The following is a 21,230-nucleotide window of genomic DNA, read 5'->3' on the forward strand; positions in this document are numbered from 1 at the left end:
AATGGCACCATGTTTCCTTGGGCTGATGCTCGGGCGTCTTCCGCATTCTGCGGTTGACCTCCAGTCTCAGGAGCAATCGCGAGTGTAGGCGGTGCATATGGGTTCGACTGAGGGTGAGGCACTTGGTCAATGTCGTTGCTGCCGCTACCGGAGTCGATCTGCATGGGCTCCGATGTCTCTATCTCTGCAGGCACTGAGCTTTCCGAGCTAGATGACAATGTATTAGCACAATGCCTGACCACCATCGTATATGTAGCAGTAGTCTGTCTCTAGATCTGTGCTCCTATCGACTTACTCGGCATTGCTAAAGCCACGGTCAACGTCCATACGTTGGGCCTGAAGCCTGAGCAAAACGTCCCTGCTACAACCAATGCATATTTGTTTGAGGCTGTCGCACATCACTCGGCGCTGGCGACAGTGCAAGCAAGTGGCAATCTTGCTCCTGGTACGGGCCTTAGGGTTGGCCTTGGGCTTCGGTCTGGATGTCTTGCGGGCAGTCTTGGGATTTTGACTGCTACCGACCCCGGGCTTCTTGACATGTGGAACCATGATTGACTTGGTTGCAAATGCCGTTTGCCTTGCGTATGCTGTATGTCTGTGTGCTTGTGCGTGTGTGTCCCTTATGTGTGATTGTGACGCAACAAGTCTGTTGTAGACTTACACGCCAGCGCTGGCATTCATCTGTTAGGTGCTTTGGCAAGGCAGAGAAACCGAATTGACAGTAGCGAAGCAAAAGGAATCAAGATCTAGGTAGTTAGAAGATAGAATCCATGGAGCATCAGAAGCAGTCCAAAAGCCCCCTATTTATGGCAAAAAGACATGGAGGAGAAGATCAGAGACATGTATGGAGTAAGTACGTAGGCATGTGTGAGTAAGTGAGGATCGTAAGTGTGGAGAGAGAGAGAGAAGAGGGGGGGGAAAGAGAGAGAAGAGGGGGGGGAAAGAGAGAGAAAGAGAGATGGGCGGAGGAGAGACACATAGACGCACGCCAGGTAAGGTACCTACCTACCTACAACATGGTGCGTACCTAAGAGGGCGTACTTCCTGCTCGACGCAAGTTTGTCCAAGAGCATCCTCCACTTGCTTGCCCAGCAGCTGTGACCGGTCAAGCCCAACCAAATGTTTGGCACACAGGCAGTGGAGCAGCTCGGAGGACATTCAGCTCTCCGGTGTGCCAGGTCTCAGAAAATCTTCCTCCGCTCAAAGACGACCGGGAGCCCCCCCCCCCTTTCCCTGTCGAGGCCGGCCTGCTATTCGCCGCGAGTGTTACGCAAACAGGAACCAAGCGTCTCCGTGATTGGCCCGGGGCCCCGGCACACGCCGTATCGTGCAGGCCGTCTGATTGGCATCACCATGTTTGTGCGCCGCTTGTGAATAAAGAGGCTGGGAGCTTGGACTGTCGGGGATGGAAGCCATCTTGTGGAAGATGAGTGAAAGATTGCTATGGGAGGTAAGTGCGAGCACATCACGTCGTGAGCTATGAGCTCGTACTGTAGTCTAGGCCGGAGGATAATCTGGGAGATGAGGCTGTGGCGGACGCAAACCAGAATGGCAAACGAATCTCGACTCAATAACTATAAGACATGCATGCGTAGTGTCCGCAGTAAAGGCCAGGAGGGGGGTGGGGAAACTCCGAACTTGCTGTGCTCTCTCGCTCTCTCTCTCTCTTTAGTCCGGTCTCACCTGTGTTGAGGGAGGAGACAAGAAGAAGCAAAGATGGAGAGAGGGAAGAGAAAGGAGAGAAGAGAAGAGAGAGAGAGAGATGATCATTCCAGAAATGATTACCCCCCGGTGCCGCACGTAGCCTGTACGTGATTGAGATCTTGCTCCCACGATCCGATCTCAGGACCTGACAAGGCTTCGGCCGGGAACTTCTCGCCCAACGCTGTGTGATGAGTGTCTCACTGCCTGGATGGGCTTGTACCTAGGTACGATTTGATCTGTGCATTTTTCTACGAAGATACCTCTGGGGACCAGACTTTTCTCTGTGATGTTACGGGTAATGAATCCCAGTCAGCGCGTCCGCCCCCACGAGCACAATTTTATGCACTTGTAATCTTGTTGTATGAGCTTGTGAGCTTGTGGTACTGTATATGAGAGTCCGGTTTGTGTGGGTGGGCATTGACAAGGTAAAACTTGCAAGGACCGATAGCCGCCAGCCTTATGCGAAATGAAGCCCCCTGCAACACACATGGGCCCGTAGTAGATGGGTTGAGCGGCGTATGTGCTTTCTTCCGAGGGGTAACATGCAGGTGGCGTTCATGGCAGTGTCATAGAAGTAATGTTGTATGTAGTAATACTACCTACGGACTAATAGGAAGTGGTGCGTTGGTTCAGCCTGATGATTGTCTGCGACATGTCTTACACCTTGACACGGGCTAGGAGGTCACTTCCGAACCCGCCTACCCGGTCTCTTGCAAAAGGCATCACACGTGTCAAATCCCACTGGTTCTTGGTCCCACCGATCATCAAGCCGAGACTAGATAGTGATGCTGCAGCATAGACGAGGTACTTGACAGCTTTTCTCCAGGTCGCCCTGCGTGGCGGGTTCTTCGCGACCTGCAGTGATGCGTTGGCAAAACAGTCATCACCAGACGACGAGTGTAAGACACACAGGGGGGGGGGGGGGGGGGGGGGCTGTTGTTGATAGGACAGGGGAGAGTTCAGGACCAACTCACATCGTATTCGAAATCGTCGTAAACCGGGAACAGGCACCGATACCAGAAGTAGGCCTGCGAATAAGGATAGACCATGGCGTTGCGCACTGTTCCGTCCTGCGTTCGGTTGTACCAGTTGTTGCACCCGGAAAGCCACACCGTATCCTGGAGAGCTGTCTGGATCTGGCTCGTGTATGACTTCTCCGCGTCGAGCTTGACGTCGACAGCCGTGGCCTTCCCCTGCAGGATGGGCTCAATAAGCCGGAGGGAGTAGTTGACGCCGTTCTCGATGGCCATGACGGTTGACGTGTGGCCCGTCGCTGTGTTGGGGCCTGTCACACGTTAGAACCTCCCGGAGAATGAGTAATGGAGGATGACGATGCCTCACCTAACAAGAGGAAGAAGTTCGGGAAGCCTGAGATGTTGGTCGAGTTGTATGCTCCAGGCCCGCCGAGAGACTTCCAATGCTCCTCTGCCGTCACCCCTCCACGACCAACAATGTCGATGCCTGTGCAGAATGTATTTGTCTCAAAGCCAGTGGCCAGCACAATGACGTCGGCCTCAGTGAAGCCATTTTTTGAGCGAATGCCGTGGGGCGTCACCTCCTGGATGGGATCGTCCCGAAGCGTGACCCTATCGGAGTGCAGGCTCCCCAGATATCCTGGGTCGAAGATGCGCCTCTTGCAGCCGAGTTCAAAGTCGGGAATCAGCATGTCATGGTACTTTTCAGGGGCATTATCCTTGATGAATTGCTCCGCCTCGGCAGTCACTTGACGGCGATAGGCGGCAGAAGCCTTATCCATTCCGAATGCCCTTGCACTATTTTCCATGAACAAGAAAACGGCAAAGCGGCCCAAGGCCATGACTCCTGGAATATGCATAAACAGCCACTGGAACACCTTTGTGTGGGGGACTTTGACATCGGGAACGATCCAGTGTTTGGATCTTGCGAACTGTGTGACGTGCTTCACCTGATCTTTGATGGCCGGGACAATCTGCGAAGCCGAACAACCATTGCCTACGACGACGACATTCTTGTCTGTCAGGTCGACATCGTGGCGCCATTGGGAGGCGTGGAAGACGGGGCCGTTGAAGCTTTCGATGTTTGGTAGATCTGCCTTGCGAGGATAAACCAAGAGGCCAGAGCCAGCGTAGAGAAACTGGCATTCGTGGGTGAAAGTGGTGTTGGAGGCTGTGTCCCGGACAGTGATGCGCCATCGAGCCGTTTGTTCAATCCATTCGCACCTCTCAACGGTGGAGTTGAAGGACATCTTGTCACGAAGACCGTACTGGTCGCAGACTCTGCTGAGATAGTTCCAAAGCTCGTCCTTGGAGGGCAGCACTTTGGACCACTCCGGGTTCGGGGCAAAGGAGAAGCTGTAGAGAAGGCTCGGAACATCGCAAGCACACCCTGGCAAAGCATTAGAGCCAAGGGCAGAGAGAGGGAAGAGAAAGCGGGATTAGAGCTGAGAGGTACCTGGATACTGGTTGACGAACCAGGTGCCGCCTAGATCGCTGTTTTTCTCAAAGAAGCGAATATCGCATATTCCATACCACCTCTTGATGGTGCATCCCAGGGCTATTCCGGAAAAGCCAGTGCCGATGCAGGCAAACTGGCTGTATGTGACTTTGTCGCTCGCCATTTTATCTCATAGATGAGAAAGTACTTAGGTAGGTATGCAATAGATGACTTAGAAGTCTGATGACAATCCAAGAGCCTGCAAGTAGAGACCTGGATGCCGCTGGATTAGGTGAGGTACGTGTATGTAGGCTATCGATGGGAGAGGATGAAGCAATCACCGCCTCTTGCTGAGAGCCAGACTGAACTCCAATGGAGATTCCACATCGTTTAAATATGTAAATTCCATTCTCAATCACACCCGATACGTAAGTAAGGTAGGGATGGACCTCGTACGAATACAGCAAGATAACAGGAGTCACTGCCTTGTGTCTCCATGATGCGCGGCAACAAGACAAAAAAAAAAAAAAAAAAAATCAAGCATTGTTGCATGGTCACCCTTCCCTCCTCGCCCCCATCCCCCTCTTTTCCATGATGCCTCGGCCGTGGATCTAAGCGCCGGCATGGTTGATTATCCCCATCACGTCGACCCTCAATCGATCCCTACTTTCCGCATAGCAAAGGGCAGCAGACACGTCGGGATGAGGCGATATGGCTCGGTACTTCAACGTTGTGGTGATTGCGTTGGCCTCTTGCGAGTCGTGAGGTCTCCGCCCCGAAAGCAACGCAACAGCACTCCCCCATGCCCACTGCAGGTAATCAATCTGCGGAGAATAATAAGAGCTCAGACGTGCCCCAGTCGGCTCAGAGCTGCTTCATGCTCTCCCGGCGGGCCCCTTGCCGCGGTATGTCAGTATTTTTATCGCAGCCCCCAGCTCACCGGTCAGGTCAAAGTCGGAGCCATTGGCTGGAGAGGAAGAGGAGGAAGCAAGTGGCAGCAGCAGCATTGCATTGGCGGCGTCTGTTCCGTCGATTCCGTCGGAACAAATAGAGTGCTTTGATTCGCCATGGAGTTGCATCCACCCGTGGTTGGCCAGGTCACCAAACAAAAGCGGCACGGCCCTTGGCTGCGGAGGCCGATCGATCCATTTTGCGCGCATCATGTCGACACACAGGACAGACTAGTAGAGATTTAAGCTACTGTATGATAATCCTGCCGGCGTCTATTCCTCTGAGACAAAGCATCCTGTACATACTGTCCGAGTAAGCACAGCGAACAAACGAGGATGCTGTCACCGAGTGTAGTACTCTGTGCTACAGGCATGTACGAGAGCGTCATGGACTTTGAGGGTTCTTGGTTATGGCATCAGGGAGGCAAAGCATTCCTTGGCAGCTGCAGCAGACAAAGTGATGGGCACCTACTCATCCATCACACCCAGAGCGGCTGGGGGGAGCACAGAGGGAGGCCGTACGAAAGGCTGCTGCCCCTTTGCCTGCCTGACGCCTTATCTAGGGACGGACGAGTGTCATCATATTCTCATTCACAGCTAGCCGTCCTTGCAGATATTCACGACATGGCACTGCATTTCATAGATAAGTCTTGTGGTCCGCCAGGGTGTTTCTTGTGCACGAACAAGGTCAAAGACGCGGTGGCTTCGATAGGCGTCTGGTAATACATCCTTCCGTGGTCTCCGCATGTGCGTCCAAGGGTTCGAGTGTGAACCGGGAACTCACGATAGGCACAAATATTATACCTCAGGACCTGAATATGTTCACGGTAAAGATATGTCGGTACAAACCGTTCGGACGTAAGGCAGTAGATTCAGATTACCTATCAGGATGCTTCTCAACTGCAGAATAATCCGCAAAAAAACGGGACCATGGGACGATATTGTCTGTGTGAAGCAAACAAACGCCCAGACAAGGGAGGGAAATTGCCGCCCCGGATATCCCTTGGTTTTAGCATGGCGCAGCTGAAGAAGTCTTCTCCCATTTCAGCATCACCTCAGCTCTGTCAGGTATTACTTTGTGCAGACGAGGGCATGGACAGCTGCCTCATCAAGGCCACGGCTGTGCTACGCGCAGTTGGACTCTGCCCCAACTCAGCCAAGGTGATACGGTACAAGATAAGCTCTCTACTAGGATCATAGCAATCTTACTCTCTGAGTAAGTCTATCTGTGCTTCAATGCAGTAGTACTTGTAGTAATAGTATTATGTATTCATGGTCCTCCCTTACAGGTGTATGGTCGAATCCAGAAAGGCAAACCAGCTGTAGGCAATCCTTTCAGATGCAGTACTTGCTGCCCCGGGAGGAGTATAATGCATGTCAAGTCCATGTGACTACTAAGTCTCGTGTTCATACCCTTGTTGATCGGCGACTGGGAAGGCGGCTGCGTTCATCCCCGTCACATGTTTCAAGGGGAAGCAAAGTGAGCGGCCGACGTGAGTCGGATTGCGACTGTATTCGCTCGGTGTTCCCCTTCCGCACTCATACCCGGACACTTTTCTCATCAACAGCCGGCAAGGCCACTTCCTCGTCCTCCTCCACAGTCGGCTCCTTGTCGTCCTTGAGACCCATCTCCCCGCTCCATCCGTGCTCCAGCAAGTAAGCCTTGAACTTGTCGTCTTGCACGGCGAGATCCTCGCCCGTCACATTGGGCACAAAGAAGTATGTCACCAGAACCCCCACAACGCCGCAGATGGCGGCGATGATAAATGTCCACTGCTTGCCCAGGTTGCTTTGTATAGGCGTGAACGCTTGCGTGCCCACGGCAGCTCCCGTCTTGCCCAACGCGGCGCTGAGGCCGTAGAAAGTGCCTCTGACGCTGGTGGCGTAGCTCTCCGAGGACAAAAGGCCCAGCATGTCTCCCGGACCAAAGTTGCCGGAGCTCTGCATCAGGCCATAGAAGATGACGAAGAGGGGCGTGATCTTTGTGATCTTGTCGTAGGCACACCCAATGATGAGGCCAAAGACGAGATACCCGCAGAAGCCAATCATCATGACATTGCGTCTGCCGATCCTGTCGCACAGAAACGCGCCGAGGAAGACGCCAGGGAGGGCAATGGCCCCCAGCAACAGCTGCCACTCCGCAGTGCTGCGAAGCGTGTCGTTGGCATCGACGACGGACGAGAGGATCGTGCCGGAGAAGACGCCGTTGGGGAAGGTGACGAAGTCGTACAGGAACCAGGCACCGCAAGTACCAATCAGGGTCTTCCAGTAGTATCTCAGGGCTAGGCCGTATGGCACATTGTGCCGGATGGCGCTCTTGCGGTACAGCTTGGAGTTGAGCATCTTGAGGCGGAAGTAGAACACCGATAGCGGGAGAAGAATGCCGATGCCAAAGCACACCCTCCACACCGTCGACAGATGCTCCTGGCCAGCGGCAGACAGCACAATGAGGAAGATGGAAACGGCGAGGGGACCACCAAAGGAGAGAGGCAAGTTCGTGACGAGGATGAAGATCGGGCCTCGTCTGTCCAGAGCGTGCTCGTTGGCTGCTTCAGAAGACGATGTGCTTGCAGCCGGATACTCGCCGCCTTTGCGTCGTCAAGAGCTTCCGTTAGTCTGCTATTCTGACGTGACATGCCTATGTATGATGGCATGCCCAGCCCCAACGAGAGAAGAGAAGCTTCTTACCAACACCGAATCCCACAATGCCTCGTGCAATCGTCAGCATCCAAAACATGCCGTCGATTGTGACTCCATGGGCGGCAGTGGCCAGTATGCCGCCAATGACGATGAGGAGCGTCGTGACCACAATAGCCGTCTTGCGTCCCAGATAGTCGCACGTCAAGCCTACCGTGACCTGGCCGAGGATGGCTCCGACCAGGAGAGAATTAGACACTCGAGTGCTGACGGTCGAGGTGTACTGGGCGGGATATTCCTTCTTGAAGAGGACGTTGGACATGGTCATGAGGTTGTTCTGGTAGCCATCCGAGACGAGGGCGGCGCCGGCTGCGATCTGGTTTGAAGCAATGGAGCCGCTCTGTCAGCATTGCACTCTCGTCTCAACGTCTCTAACACGAGTGAAGCCTCTATTGTCTCTTTGTTCAGATTCAGATGCCTGTGGTGACAATCGGGACGTACGATGGTGAAGATGTCCGACAAGGACTGTCGCTTCTTGGCCGAGTCATTCGCAACGACGACAGCACCATTCTCGCCGTCTCCCACAGTCGCCACCTCAACAGGCGACTTTTCCGTCTGGCTGGGCTCGGCAGCCATTCTGCATGTACCGAATTGATGAGGCGTTCCGGGTTAGAGCAGCAGATAGCAAACGTCTTGACGCCGAGTTGATTCGTAGCCCGATAGCAACAGCCGATACGTTGGGCCTTGTCAAATATTCAGCAAGTCGACCATTAGCTCCAAAGCAGGCGCCGGGATGATTCCAGAGAATATATACACGACAACCTACCGTGCCCTCGGGCTGATTGCCTTCCATTTTGGTCACCATCGAAGGAGACTTGGGAGTCCAGATACAGCATATTTTGCCTCCCTTGGCATGTCTCTCCCATCTTAGATCGGGACCAACGTGAACTTTTGTCTCTTCCAGAGATGTTCGAGAGAAAAGGCAAGCCGTCGACAGCCAATACAAAGAGGGTGTTGGCACATGTGATGCTTTTTGGTGGAGAGAATCCGGCGAATTATTGCCGAAGCGATGCCAAGGGGATGTGTGAAGAAACCAACCAGACACTGTACAATCACTGCGCAAAGCTCAACGTCTGCACGGTGTCAACAAGAAGATAAGCACATGCTCAAAGCAGATCGACCGAAAGTAGCAGCAGGATCTTATGCAAAGAGCTTGTCACCTTCTGAAATCGACAATCATACTAATTCCCGGACAGTATTAGACACGTGCTCCTATTCAGCCTTTTCTCTGATCTTTTGTGATATCGAGGAGCTATCTTTTGTTGACGGGTTGAACCCAGCATAAAAAAGCTGGAAGCAGTACTGTACGGAGAAGAGGAGCGTTCTCGGGCTTCATCACCCTCACAGGGCAGGGAAGCACCCAGAACCCCACTCAAGGGCTGATATTCTGCTGCGTAAAGATATCTGATGGTAGCGTTGCGTTAGGACACGGCGTCTCTCACGACAAGCTTCTCAGCAGCAGCAAGCCGCCCGTTGAACAAACTGACACTGGATTTGAGAGACATCATAGACTCCAATACTCCCGTCCCACGTGGCTGGCCCATGGTAGCAGTCTTACCCGTCTGAGGGCAATGCTCCTGTTTATAACCCCATGGCATACACAGATTCGTCATTGCTCATGTTCATATCACATACTACCTACTAGGTATGATCCTTGTTCATTACATGTCTGCCCATCATACCTGACCACACCTTGACTCACCGAATGCTACACCACATGTACCAACTTGATCCTTCTGGGCCCGACATTGATATTGAACGGAGACAAGGATCGGTATTTGCAGGTACGGAATGTCCGCATGAACTAGGTACCTCCTAAGATACATGTACCTATGTAGTAACAGCCGCTCCACACCAACTCAGGGCATCTCCCACCCTTCTCGCCACGTGGGCATCCCGCTCTTTGTCTATTTCGGATCGATATGCCGAAGCAGATGTTGGCGTTATGTATCCACCTACGCCTTTTGCAGTTTGCCCGTTTCCTTGTCGACTTCTTGGCGGCCGTGGAAGTTGATTCGGAAGTTGACCGTGCTCTCTCGTATGATTCGGAAGAACCATTCGGGTCCTCCTTTCTACAAAGCACGAAAAAGAAAACAGAATCACGATGTCAGCTTTAACTGCTCTCCGACAACGACAACAACGGGTGAAGAAGGGAAGGAAGCTCACCAATGTTGCTGCTACCCTGTTGAGGCCAGGCAGATAAATGGTTGACCCATAGCCGCTATACACCGCATCTACCATGGCCTCGCCTACAGTGTCGACGTGTAGGAACGGCAAAAGGAAGTTGGGCACATTTGTATGGCCGCTGACGAGGGGTGTACGGATGAAGCAGAAGATGCCCAGGGACAGACGCACACGCGGTGCCTTGTGGATGTGCTTGAGCTCGAGTTGAAGGCCCTACAATTTGTATCAACGTCAGTCGAACAATTTCCAGACTCTTCCTCCAACATGACATGCACAGGGCTGTATACTGGTGTATGCTCATGCTCAAATCTCGTCACATCTCAAGGGATCTCAAGTTTGACTCACTTCGTGCAATGCCAGCAATCCCGCCTTTGTCGCCGCATAATCCGTAATCAGGGCTGGCGGCGTCAGGTAGCTCAAGCTGCCCGTGTGAAGGATATGGCCGTGGTCCCTCTTGACCATCTCTGGGAGGAACTCCTTGATAATCAGCATCGGGGCAATGAGGTTGGTCCTCACCGTCGCCTCGACGTCGCCATACGACCCTTCCATGATGGTGGCACCGCGAACCAAGCCTGCATTGTTGAAGACCACCGTCGGATGCCCAACCTCGGCCTTGATGCGCTCACACGTCGACCGCAAGGCGTCTGCCTTACTCAAATCGCATTGGTAGTACGACAGACGGACACCTTCTTGCTCGGGCTTCCAGCTCAGGGGCGCATAGTCGACGACTATAATTCGGGTGCGCGGGTTCCGCGCCAACAGCTGCTTGCAGATGCTGGCACCGATGCCGGTGCTTCCTCCTGTGACCAGGACAATCTCCTCGTTCCAGTTCCAGGTCTTATCCGTCACCCAGTTGTTTGCGAATTGCCTGTCCAGGTACTCGTTGAGAGACAGAAGAACGCCGGCCAAGGTGGCGAGATAGACGGGAGCCAGCGCCTTGACGGTGTTTGGGTTGGGATTGGTCCATCCCAAGCCTGACAAGACGAGAGCTGCCGGTACTGAGATCACGGGATTGAGGAGCCAACGCCGCAGAGGAGCAGCTACAGAGTCGAGGGTTACCCCCTCTCGTGAGCTGAACATGATGCTCAACTGAATGGATGTGACTGACGATGTAGTTGGATGCGGCCCAGCTTGATGCAGTTGATACACTCTGGCTTCTTGGATGTTTTCGTTGGCGTTGTTATTCCTGATAAAAATCAGGGGCTACAAACTGTTGCTCCTTTATATACCTTATATACATATGCTGGGGCTCAGTGGATTTGATATCGCCCAAAAAGCCCACATCATGCCGCTTTTTAAGGCCACATACCCATGCAACCATGGTGATACCACGAATCGCTGGTTGCATGAGTCGGTGTACGTGTCTGGCGGCCCTTTGGCAAACATAGGGGCCATTCCACAACAGTCTTGGAGTTGTTAAGCGAGACGTACTCAGCAATACACACCAAACTGTATTGTCGACTGCTCTCCGCAGCATGCTGATTTACCTACTTTTCAAGTATTACAGTACAGAGTGATTACCCCCTGTTGCCTAGATGCTACTCTACTTTATGTATGATCTTCGCATCCACTTCGGCCGTGTGATATAGCCGAGCCTGATGCATAATCCCCACTCGCCACCAGATCATGCATGGCAAGCTCAGTCAGTATTGCTTCAATTGCCTCCAGCAGACTTGGAGTGTCACATTCATCGTCGCAAAGTACATACTCGAGATGCGTGTGGTTGCGCTCATTTAATGTGCGGAATTATCGAAGAGCCTGGGGGCGGGGGCGGCGGCAACAGCCGTCCATGCGAGGTAACCCTACATGCCTAGGGAAGAAGAAAAAAAAGCCTGTTGGATGCAGGATGATGAAAACAGGCAGCTGAATGTGAAGAAACTGAGACAGAAGAGTCCAGATCAGATCCCTTGCAGGAGATTCGGTGTAACGACAGACGCAAACTGCATCATTGGAAAACAAGCAAAAGAGAGGGCAAGGCGATGGTTATAAATAGATGGCCCGACTCACCACTGCTCGGCCCTGCCTGAGCCTTGTTCGCGTGACACGGTTCATGAATTTGGTGAAGTAGTACTACCTTTGAACAGTCTCCTGGTGGTGTAGGTTGAGCACAAATCGACACAAATCGACCGCCGCCTTCATTTCCGATGGTGAGAAAGAACAGCCCCATCCTTTGCTTTCCAATCGCATAGCAAGGTATGTCTTTGGCACATAGGTAGCTGACAGGTAGACGGATTCTGCCAACACACCACAGGCCAACTCTATGAAGCCTCGCCTATCCTTTTGCGAGAAAATCAGGTTGATTTGCGTTTTGCTGTTTGTGGGTAAGTTCATGTGGGCAGTCTGGCGATTCGAAGAATGAATGATGCGGGTTGTTGATGGAGTTTCGACTGACAAGAGATGTTGGACATAGCTCCCTGGGTGCTCGCAATCGTCGCTGCACGGTTCCTCCTACACGCCCTCCGAAACAACCTGAACATCCCTATCTATCTACTGAACGCTGGAGTCAGGGTCCTCTTGGGCACTTTTACGGCTCGCGAGATCCAGACCTTGCTTCCACCTACCGAGGAGGTGTACAGAGCATGGATCCGACGAAAGGAGAGCCTTGTCAAGGACCCAAGCCTGAAAGAGCGACTCCGATGTGATATACAACCTCTACCCGAGGTGAACTCGAGTATCCTCTGGCTTGGCAACCGCCACAAAGCCCGAAAGGTAGTGCTCTACTTCCATGGTGGAGGCTATGTCATGCCGGGCCAGCCCGGGCACTTTGAATGTGCGTGGAATGCATTTGTCCTCTCCGGGGTCGAAATGGACACCGAGGTGGCCGTGGCATTTCTGCAGTATTCTCTTGCCCCGGCTGCAAAGGCTCCTGTGCAGCTCCGTCAGGCCGCATTCGCGCTGTCCGAGCTTCTCAAGGCGGGATTCGAGCCCAGGGATATTGCTGTAGGCGGTGACTCTGCTGGTGGCAACGTGGCAATGCAGCTTCTTCACCACATCATCGAGCCTCATCCCGAAGCCAGCCGTATCTCACTGACCGAGCCCCTGTCCGCCGCGTTCCTTGTCTCACCGTGGCTCAGCCGCGAGATCTCCAGTATCTCGTTCCGGAAGCATGATCGAAACGACATGCTCTCTATAGCCATCATGCGATCTTTGGCAGCAGATGCTCGGACTCATAGATATGAGATCGACTCGTATCGAGATGACAGTTGGGCAGAGCCTCTGGAGTGCCTGGGGACTTGGCTCTACGGGCTGAATGGCGCCGTCAAGAGGCTTCACATCGTTGTCGGTGAGAGGGAGGTTCTGGCAGACCAGATCAAGGCTTTGGCAAAGATGCTCGAGGTCCTGAAGACGGAAGTCCAAGTGACGCTGCAAAGCTACCCGAATGCGGGACATGACCTGTTTGTGGCCGAAGGCATACTGGGACAAATTGGGGAAGCAACGATTGGGATGAAGCAGTGGTTCAAGGGCTTGCTATAAGCGGTGGTAAAAGTCGCGTAGAGAGCAAGAATGAATATCCTGCAGTTAGGTACGAGGAGCAGGCCCCCAATGTACATGTCACGCCTCTTGCTCTCAGATTATCACTGGGAGTGAAAGAACCTGAAGGATTATTCGTTATGCTGTCTGGTGGACGCACACGCATCGTTATTTGCTCGACAGTTTGGGATTTTCTATTCATGTATCCCTGGCCAGAACGTGATCATAGCTGAGTCGAATCAAAGACTGAACATTTCAGCATGTTTCATGAAGACGCATGACATTATATCTCCGTGAAAAGATGTGATTATGTCTTTGCTGGCTTCTGCTTCTCAATCGCCAAGGTTAACAATAAATAAACATGCAATGAAGAAACCCCAGCGCTGTTCGTCGACCTTCACTGCACGCCGAAAACAAAAGAGAGTCCTTCAATCTTTCCTTTGCCTGAGACATGCAGCTGATAGGCTTGCTCATGAGGCTCACTTCTCCCGTTGTGTATCACAACCAAGTGATGACCCCTTTCCGATGGTAGTTTCTTGGCTGCCAAGCACGGCTTGCGCGTCCTCGAGAGTCATTTGCCGCCCGAGTGGCATTTGAGACGCCGTGCAACTTGTCTGTGAGGGCCAAGCCACCGCCACTGTGATGACGGAGGTCCAAGCTCGAGGTAGAGTAGACTGATATTGGTTATGTGGTTTTGAAAAACGCAACAAGAGACTTGCAGTTATGAATTTTCAATGATTGAAATGAATTAAGCATGGCCAGGTTGTGGTATGAGTTGAACTGGTGACCGATGCTGGAAGGTTGGCTTCATTCTATGGAGCACGTTGTTCACATCAATAGTACTAAATGCTGTATTCTGCAACTACCTAAATAATGTCCCCTCAGTTTTTCTCTGATCGTTGGGCTATGAATAGTGCTGGGAGCGAATCCATCAGACATCTCACTGGAATGTTTAATACCACCAGACTTGGGATTGCTTTTATGCCCAATATGAAGGCTCAAAACTTCGCAGCTTAAATCTTGTGTCAACAGACCTCATCAAAAGATGCTCCATCAGCCTTTGAAAAGTTGGAGGCGGGAGTCGATCCGCAAGGTTCGATGACGACGGAGGCTGTCGAGGCCTTTTCCCAGCGATCCGAAGACTCCCCACAGACTCCGCATGCTCTGATGCTCAGCTGGCTGCTTGATTGGGCTGACGCTCCATGCTCTCCATAATCTCCATACCAGCAACAAGCTTTTTACGCATATCTTGAAGAATGACAGAATTTTGATACTATAAGCATTCATAAGGTAGTAGAATAGTTCTTCGTGTAGGTAGGTAGCAGTAGGACTAGGCAACTCTACTCTGAAGCAACCTCGTACGTAGTAGTAGTGAGTAGCTTGTCGAGCCTCCTCCAGGCCACCCGCCGCTTGATCCGCCTGAAATAGCGTCGCGTAGCTGATGAACCGAGCGCCACAAAGCGGAAAGACGAGCTTGGCGGCTCGAATCCAGGCGGACCGGAGCAATAAAGTCCAGCACTAGTGGGTGTCCAAGAGGAGCTGCGCCGCGTTGCTCCAGCTTCAGCTCCGGCCAAGCTCCAAGGTTCAAGAAAGTTGTCGGCAAGACGCGACTCGGAAAGGCTGTGGGCGTCTCTCCTCCTATGGAGCAGTGCAGCCACCAGGCCAGAGGGGCTGCTTCACCGATAATGGCTAGGGGAGGAGGCCAGATGAATGGAAGATGAGATCATGAAGGAGGACGAGAAGGCTCTTCTTACAAATACTACTTTTACCCCGGAAACCGGACGAGCTGGCGACGTTTGCTCTCCTTGTCCCGTCACTTTCGACCCTTGTCGCCGTCGTCCCCGCTAGCAGCAAGATCGTGCCGAGATCTTGCTCTGTTGCTTTGGTGGTTTGCCGTGCTCTGTTTTCGTTGTCGTACGAACTCAGCCTACCTACTTATTCTTTCTCTTATCCTAATACTTCATTCTGTATTACTCCCGTTCTCAGTTCTTCATCCCTTTGCTTCCGGTTTTTGATCAGTATACTTTACAGGGAGAGGAGAAGAGAAGAGAAGCGAAGAGGAAGTGACAGGAAGAGAGAGAGAGGGGATAGAAGAAAAGTCGGCAGAGCTCTCAGCGCAACCATGAGGCCGCCAACGTCGTTGTCAGCAGCTCTGACGCTGCTCCTCGCGACGGATTACATTGAAGCCATCGCTACTCCCGTTTTCCCGAGAGCGAAATCTGGGGATGGGTATTTGGCGATTCCCGTGGGAACCATCCCGAGGCCGCGCAAGGTCGGCAAGAGAAGCGCCATCGATGCTACGCTACAGAACATGGACTTTTTCTATGCCATTCAAGGTAATGCATCACCTTTGTTAACACCACCAGAAGCTTCTGTTCAGCTCGTGTCTCTATCGTCCGCTTTCAAGTGCACTACCTAGGGTCTGCAAAGTGTACATGCTAATAAATGGTCGGCAACAGTCGGCATGGGAACGCCTCCCCAGAATGTGACCGTCCTCGTCGACACGGGATCCAGCGAGCTATGGGTCAATCCCGACTGCTCAACCGCACCGTCTCAGCAACAGGCCGACATGTGCGAGAATCTGGGCCAGTACAACCCCAGGAGATCAAGGACACCGCCCGTCGGCCCGTTTGGGCGTGAAGAGATCAACTATGGCGACCCTACGGACCAGTCCACGCAGACGTCGGTCGACATCACCTACTATGCCGACACGCTGAGCTTTGGCAGCATCCAGGTCAAGAACCAGACGTTTGGCGTCGTCACGGCCAGCGACGGCCAGGCGCAGGGCATCATGGGCCTCGCACCCGACGTCCGGGGCGGCTTCCCAGGGGACGAGCCGTACAGCCTGCTGCTCAACACCATGGCCGAGCAGGGCGTCATTGCAAGCCGAGTGTTTGCACTCGATCTCCGGCATTCCGACTCGGAGACAGGCGCCATCATCTACGGCGGCCTCGATCGCAGCAAGTTTGTCGGATCTCTCGAGGCACGTCCGATTGTGCGCGGCATCAAGGGCGAAACTCGGCTGGCCGTCAACCTCACGACGCTGGGCCTTACCCTGGGCCGGTCCCAGAGCTTCCGGCTCTCTGCTGCCGACACCAACGTGATGCTCGACTCCGGCACGACGCTCAGCCGGATGCACGAGGCTGCTGCCATTCCCATCCTCGAGGCCCTGGGCGCGCAAGACGCCGGCGAGGGCTACTTCTACGTGCCGTGCTCGACCCGGAACGCTGGCGGCAGTGTAGATTTCGGCTTCGGCAACAAGGTTGTCCGCGTCCCCTTTTCCGACTTTATACTGACGGGCGAAGATTCGAGCGACTCAGACTATTGCTTCGTTGGCATCGTCATCACCACCGACCAGCAGATTCTGGGCGACACGGTGCTGCGGGCCGGATACTTTGTCTTTGACTGGGACAACCGGGAGGTTCACATTGCCCAGGCCGCGGATTGCGGCAGCAGTGACATTGTTGTTGTTGGCAGGGGGTCCGATGCCGTTCCCAGCGTGCAGGGGAACTGCAATGAGAACGAAGCGTTTCCCACCGGCTCAGGAAGCCCAACGGTAAGCATCTCTTTTGTCCAAACTGCATTCACGGCCAACGACTAATCACATGTCTCGCTGCAGATTACTGCATCCAACTCCGGAGCCACCAACTTGATCCCGACCTCTGCCTTCACGACGACGTTCACGGTGACCTCCTGCCCGGTCTTCGACATCAACTGCCGCACCGGCGTCGTCACGACGCGGACGGTTCGGCCAGCCGAAGCCACCGCCGAACCTACAAGCACCAGCTCTCCCAGCGGCTCCGGCAGCGGCGACGGGGATGGCGGAGGTGATGAAGACGCTGGTGTGCGGCTTGTCCCTTTTACCTGGGTGCTCGTGGCGCTGGGCACCCTGGCAATGTTTGTCAACATTGTATAAATTGTCCAGGAGGTCATTTCTCTTGGAGAGGTACTCAGAGCTTGTTTACACGTTTCGAAGCTTTTGTATATACGGGTGAGCTGGATCGGCCGACAGTTATGGACATTCGCGATTGGGTAGAGGATTTATCCTAGGATCTTGTATATGAGGCAGGAGATTTGAATAGACGGACGATGCATTGTCTTTGGTTTTCTGCAAAAGACACCAGCCTGTTCAACGCGTAATCCCTATGTGACATTGATTATTGTAGGTAGTATGTCATGTAGAAACGGGTCTTTGTGAGATGAAGTATCAGTAAGCCGTATAGTTGGCCTTTTCTGTCTCACAGGGTGACTGCATGCACTTTGTCTTATCGAGGCAATGTTGTCCTCCTGCAGCTCTCACAACAAGCCCACGGCGCTCGGAGTTGAGCCAACGGAGTAATCTGGGGAAGAATCTGGGCCGGAGAATACTACTACTAGTAGCGGTCTGGTTACTGGTCCCGGCCAGCAAAAGGAATGGAGTTGGAGAACATTGGAGCCCTCTGTTGCTGTCTACCTAGGTAGTTTCCATCAACCATGTGGAGACCTGGGAATCGCGTCATTCAACTGCTTGTCTCTCTCTGGAAGAAACAGACAGCTGGTTCCGATCTCGCAATGTCTGCGTTCGTGCAAAGGCTTGAGGGACAGCTTGAGTATATACCTATTCTTTTGAATACCGCCCGTACTAGAGTATAGGAGGTACCGAGGTGAAAGCGTTGCGGGGAAGGACACACTTATCCCCTTTGACTCTACTATCTTTGTCTTGAGACGCGATAATCCGGGGTCGTGATCCGTCGTGGGGGGGCAGACAAGGGCCGCCAACTCCTGCTTCTTCTAGGCTGCTAGCACCTCAAACTGGTAGATCGTGGCTCTCCCCCATTAGCCGATACCGTCTCCCGAGGTTACTCTCAATCTGCATCTCCACTCGCAACTCCTCAATCCTATGCGTCTGGTAGGCGATCAGCCATTGCTAAAGAGTTAGGTTGGTTGGGGTACATGAACAATGCAGCTACTACATATACCTACTATCTCCTACCGTAACCCGCGCCGATGCGTCTCCTCGGCTCCTGCTCCGCATTCCTCTTCTTGGCCTTGTCCTAGCCCATTGCTCGTCTTTTCTGCTCCTTGTCTTGTCCTGCTCTGAGAGGTCTGGTAGGCCGGTTCGCCATGGTCTTCACGCCGCCCTCATATCTTCCCCCGCTGCCAGGTCTGTGCACCAGCTGCCCTGCGAGGACGCGCACACACGAAACTGACGAGCAGCCTTGGCGCGACAGAACTGCCGGATTCCATCACCATCGAAGAGTTCATTCGGAATGAGCAGTATGGCCGCTATCCGCTGGCCAAGGCCAGGAACCCCTACACGTGCGGTATCACGGGCACGACATACACTGCCGCACAGGTAGCTGAGCGGACCGACTACATGGCTCGCGCGATTAGCAAGCGGCTAGGATTCAACCCTCAAGAGGAGTCGGAGTGGGAGAGAGTGGTCGCGATATACTCGGTCAACACGGTACGAAACCCAGAGCCAGCCAAGAATAGCCAACCCCCCCTCCAACGCGGCCTGTCCGACACGCGCTTCGATTCTGCTACCATGGCAACAATCTAACGAGGCTCTGGCTCCTCTCTTGTGCCGCAGATTGACTATCTTCCCTTTACGCACGCCATCCACCGCCTCTCCGGCATCGTTACGCCCGCGAGCGCCGCATATTCGATACCGGAACTTGAGCATCAGCTCCGCACGTCAGGATCAAAGGCCGTCTTCACATGCGCTCCCCTCCTCGACAACGCCCTCAAGGCGGCTGCCGCTGTGGGCATCCCCAAGGACCGCATCTTTATACTGCGGACCGCGGGCTTCGACAACCCCCCTTCTTATGTGACGATTGACGACTTGGTGGCCGAGGGCAAGGAGCTGCCGCCGCTGAGGCCCTTGAAATGGGTCAAGGGACAGGGAGCCAGGCAGACGGCCTATCTGTGCTATTCTAGCGGCACCTCTGGCCTGCCGGTAAGTGAAGAGCGGCATTTGAATTGAAACGCCAGGACCTTGCCGAGCATGATGTGCAAAGGAATTTTTCCAGGTCATCTATGACCCAGGTACCTTGGGCTTGGACGGTGTTTGTTGACTGTGTCGATGGCTAACAAGCTTTCCCAGAAAGCCGTCATGGTCTCCCATCGCAATGTCATTGCCAACGTCATGCAGGTCTCCGTGTTCGACAGCGTCCCCCGAAAGGCGCTCGGCATCGAGACTCAGGTCGCTCTGGGCGTGCTCCCTTATTCACACATATATGCGCTTGTCCTGGTTACCACCCTCGGCCAGTACCGCGGCGATGAGGTCATTGTGCTGCCGAGATACAACTTCCACGAGCTCCTTGACGCCGTCCAGCGCTTCAAGATTGAGCAGCTCTTCGTCGTCCCGCCCATGCTGATTCAAATCATTGGCAACCGCGACAAGGCTGCCAAGTACAACCTCGACAGCGTGCGCTACGTCTACAGCGGAGCGGCTCCGCTGGGCTCCGAGGTTGTCGAGGAGCTGACCGGCATGTATCCCAAGTGGCGCATCGGGCAGGGCTACGGCATGACGGAATGCTCGCCCACCGTTTCTTCGACCAACGAGCTGGACGTGCTCTTTGGCTCTTCCGGGTCTCTGCTGCCGGGCAAGAAGGCTAAAGTCATTGATCTGGAGGGCAAGGAGGTGACCGAGTACGACACTCCGGGCGAGCTGCTGATCCAGTCTCCGTCCGTAGTGCTGGGCTATCTCAACAACGAAAAGGCCAATGCGGACACGTTTGTCCACGACGACGACGGCCGGTGGCTACGGACGGGTGACGAGGTTGTCATTCGAAAGTCGGCACAGGGCCACGAGCATCTCATTGTGGTGGACCGCATCAAGGAGCTGATTAAGACTAAGGTAAGCCTGCTGAGATGGGATGGCAGGAGATGAGATGACAATGTGAAGCAAAGCATTGCTTGTACAACACCACCATGCCCCCATGATGATCTCCCCAATTCACGCCTTCTCTTCCACCGCACACGTTCTTTGGGAGGGAATTTCATACTACCTAGGAGAAGAAGTGGCTTACCAGACGTGTATCACAGGGTCACCAAGTCGCTCCCGCCGAACTCGAGGCCCATCTGCTAAGCCATCCATACGTCTCCGACTGCGCCGTCATCCCCGTCTTCGACTCCTACGCCGGCGAAGTGCCCAAGGCCTTCGTCACCAAGTCTGCAGACTGCGCCGGCAAGGCGGACAGCGATGTCGAGGCTGCCATCCACAAGCACGTGCAAGACCACAAGGCCAAGCACAAGTGGCTGGCCGGCGGCATTGAATTTACCGACGCCATCCCTAAGAGCCCTAGCGGTAAGATTCTGAGGCGCCTCTTGAGAGACAGGGAGAAGAAGGCCAGAGAGGCCAAGAGAGCGAAACTTTAAGAGATGAAGTACCTGAATAGGTAGGCAAATGAGTGTAATACGACGAGCTTCCACCTATGTCTTGTTTCGTCCCTTGTTGGAATAAGGATTTTTTTTTCCTACTTCGTCTTTGTTCCTGCTGTGCTTGTCCTACACCACGAACGTGTATTATGCGGCGATTGCATAGATGCTACAGAGTACAACGATAGACAGACAATCAGACGGAATAAGTGACAATGATGATTCTATTTTCCACACCAGATGCAAACAGCACTAGTACGTCTACATATGAACAAAAGCCTCTCACTCGCTTAAAGACATGATCCCAATAGAACAAACAAGGAACAGAATAAATGAAAAGAATCAACCTTTTTATTTTTTTGTCTTGTCCAAAACGTCCATAGCCTTGGCAGCAGCCAAACGGCAGATGAATCTCATATCGATATTAAGATTAAGTTGGGCACATTGGCC

General features: G+C 53.4%; 6 protein-coding genes across 6 annotated transcripts; 3 read left to right on the forward strand and 3 right to left on the reverse strand.

The window, feature by feature from the left end:
• Positions 1 to 2,663: 2,663 nt before the first annotated feature.
• Positions 2,664 to 4,300, reverse strand: TRIREDRAFT_59396 (uncharacterized protein; the record flags this gene model as incomplete). Its single annotated transcript, XM_006964282.1, has 3 exons — positions 2,664 to 2,989; positions 3,046 to 4,068; positions 4,135 to 4,300. 3 exons carry the CDS (start codon positions 4,298 to 4,300, stop codon positions 2,664 to 2,666), a joined length of 1,515 nt encoding a protein of 504 aa, XP_006964344.1.
• A 2,305-nt stretch (positions 4,301 to 6,605) lies between these two features.
• TRIREDRAFT_106118 (uncharacterized protein) lies at positions 6,606 to 8,339 on the reverse strand (the record flags this gene model as incomplete). Its single annotated transcript, XM_006964283.1, has 3 exons — positions 6,606 to 7,654; positions 7,755 to 8,103; positions 8,205 to 8,339. The coding sequence occupies 3 exons, from the start codon at positions 8,337 to 8,339 to the stop codon at positions 6,606 to 6,608; spliced, it is 1,533 nt and encodes a 510-aa protein (XP_006964345.1).
• A 1,379-nt stretch (positions 8,340 to 9,718) lies between these two features.
• On the reverse strand, positions 9,719 to 11,027 carry TRIREDRAFT_59196 (uncharacterized protein; the record flags this gene model as incomplete). The annotated part of the gene is made up of 3 exons (XM_006964284.1): positions 9,719 to 9,835; positions 9,930 to 10,160; positions 10,293 to 11,027. The coding sequence occupies 3 exons, from the start codon at positions 11,025 to 11,027 to the stop codon at positions 9,719 to 9,721; spliced, it is 1,083 nt and encodes a 360-aa protein (XP_006964346.1).
• A 1,180-nt stretch (positions 11,028 to 12,207) lies between these two features.
• On the forward strand, positions 12,208 to 13,421 carry TRIREDRAFT_106120 (uncharacterized protein; the record flags this gene model as incomplete). The annotated part of the gene is made up of 2 exons (XM_006964128.1): positions 12,208 to 12,268; positions 12,358 to 13,421. 2 exons carry the CDS (start codon positions 12,208 to 12,210, stop codon positions 13,419 to 13,421), a joined length of 1,125 nt encoding a protein of 374 aa, XP_006964190.1.
• A 1,820-nt stretch (positions 13,422 to 15,241) lies between these two features.
• TRIREDRAFT_76887 (uncharacterized protein) lies at positions 15,242 to 17,019 on the forward strand (the record flags this gene model as incomplete). The annotated part of the gene is made up of 2 exons (XM_006964129.1): positions 15,242 to 15,754; positions 15,878 to 17,019. The coding sequence occupies exons 1-2, from the start codon at positions 15,541 to 15,543 to the stop codon at positions 17,017 to 17,019; spliced, it is 1,356 nt and encodes a 451-aa protein (XP_006964191.1). The 5' UTR covers positions 15,242 to 15,540.
• Positions 17,020 to 18,521: 1,502 nt separating this feature from the next.
• Positions 18,522 to 20,780, forward strand: TRIREDRAFT_22030 (uncharacterized protein; the record flags this gene model as incomplete). Its single annotated transcript, XM_006963972.1, has 5 exons — positions 18,522 to 18,561; positions 18,629 to 18,864; positions 18,991 to 19,356; positions 19,504 to 20,259; positions 20,448 to 20,780. The coding sequence occupies 5 exons, from the start codon at positions 18,522 to 18,524 to the stop codon at positions 20,778 to 20,780; spliced, it is 1,731 nt and encodes a 576-aa protein (XP_006964034.1).
• Between the last annotated feature and the right edge of the window lie 450 nt (positions 20,781 to 21,230).

This window comes from Trichoderma reesei (genome assembly GCF_000167675.1).
Source record: "Trichoderma reesei QM6a unplaced genomic scaffold TRIREscaffold_6, whole genome shotgun sequence".
In the NCBI taxonomy this organism is placed as follows: domain Eukaryota; kingdom Fungi; phylum Ascomycota; class Sordariomycetes; order Hypocreales; family Hypocreaceae; genus Trichoderma; species Trichoderma reesei.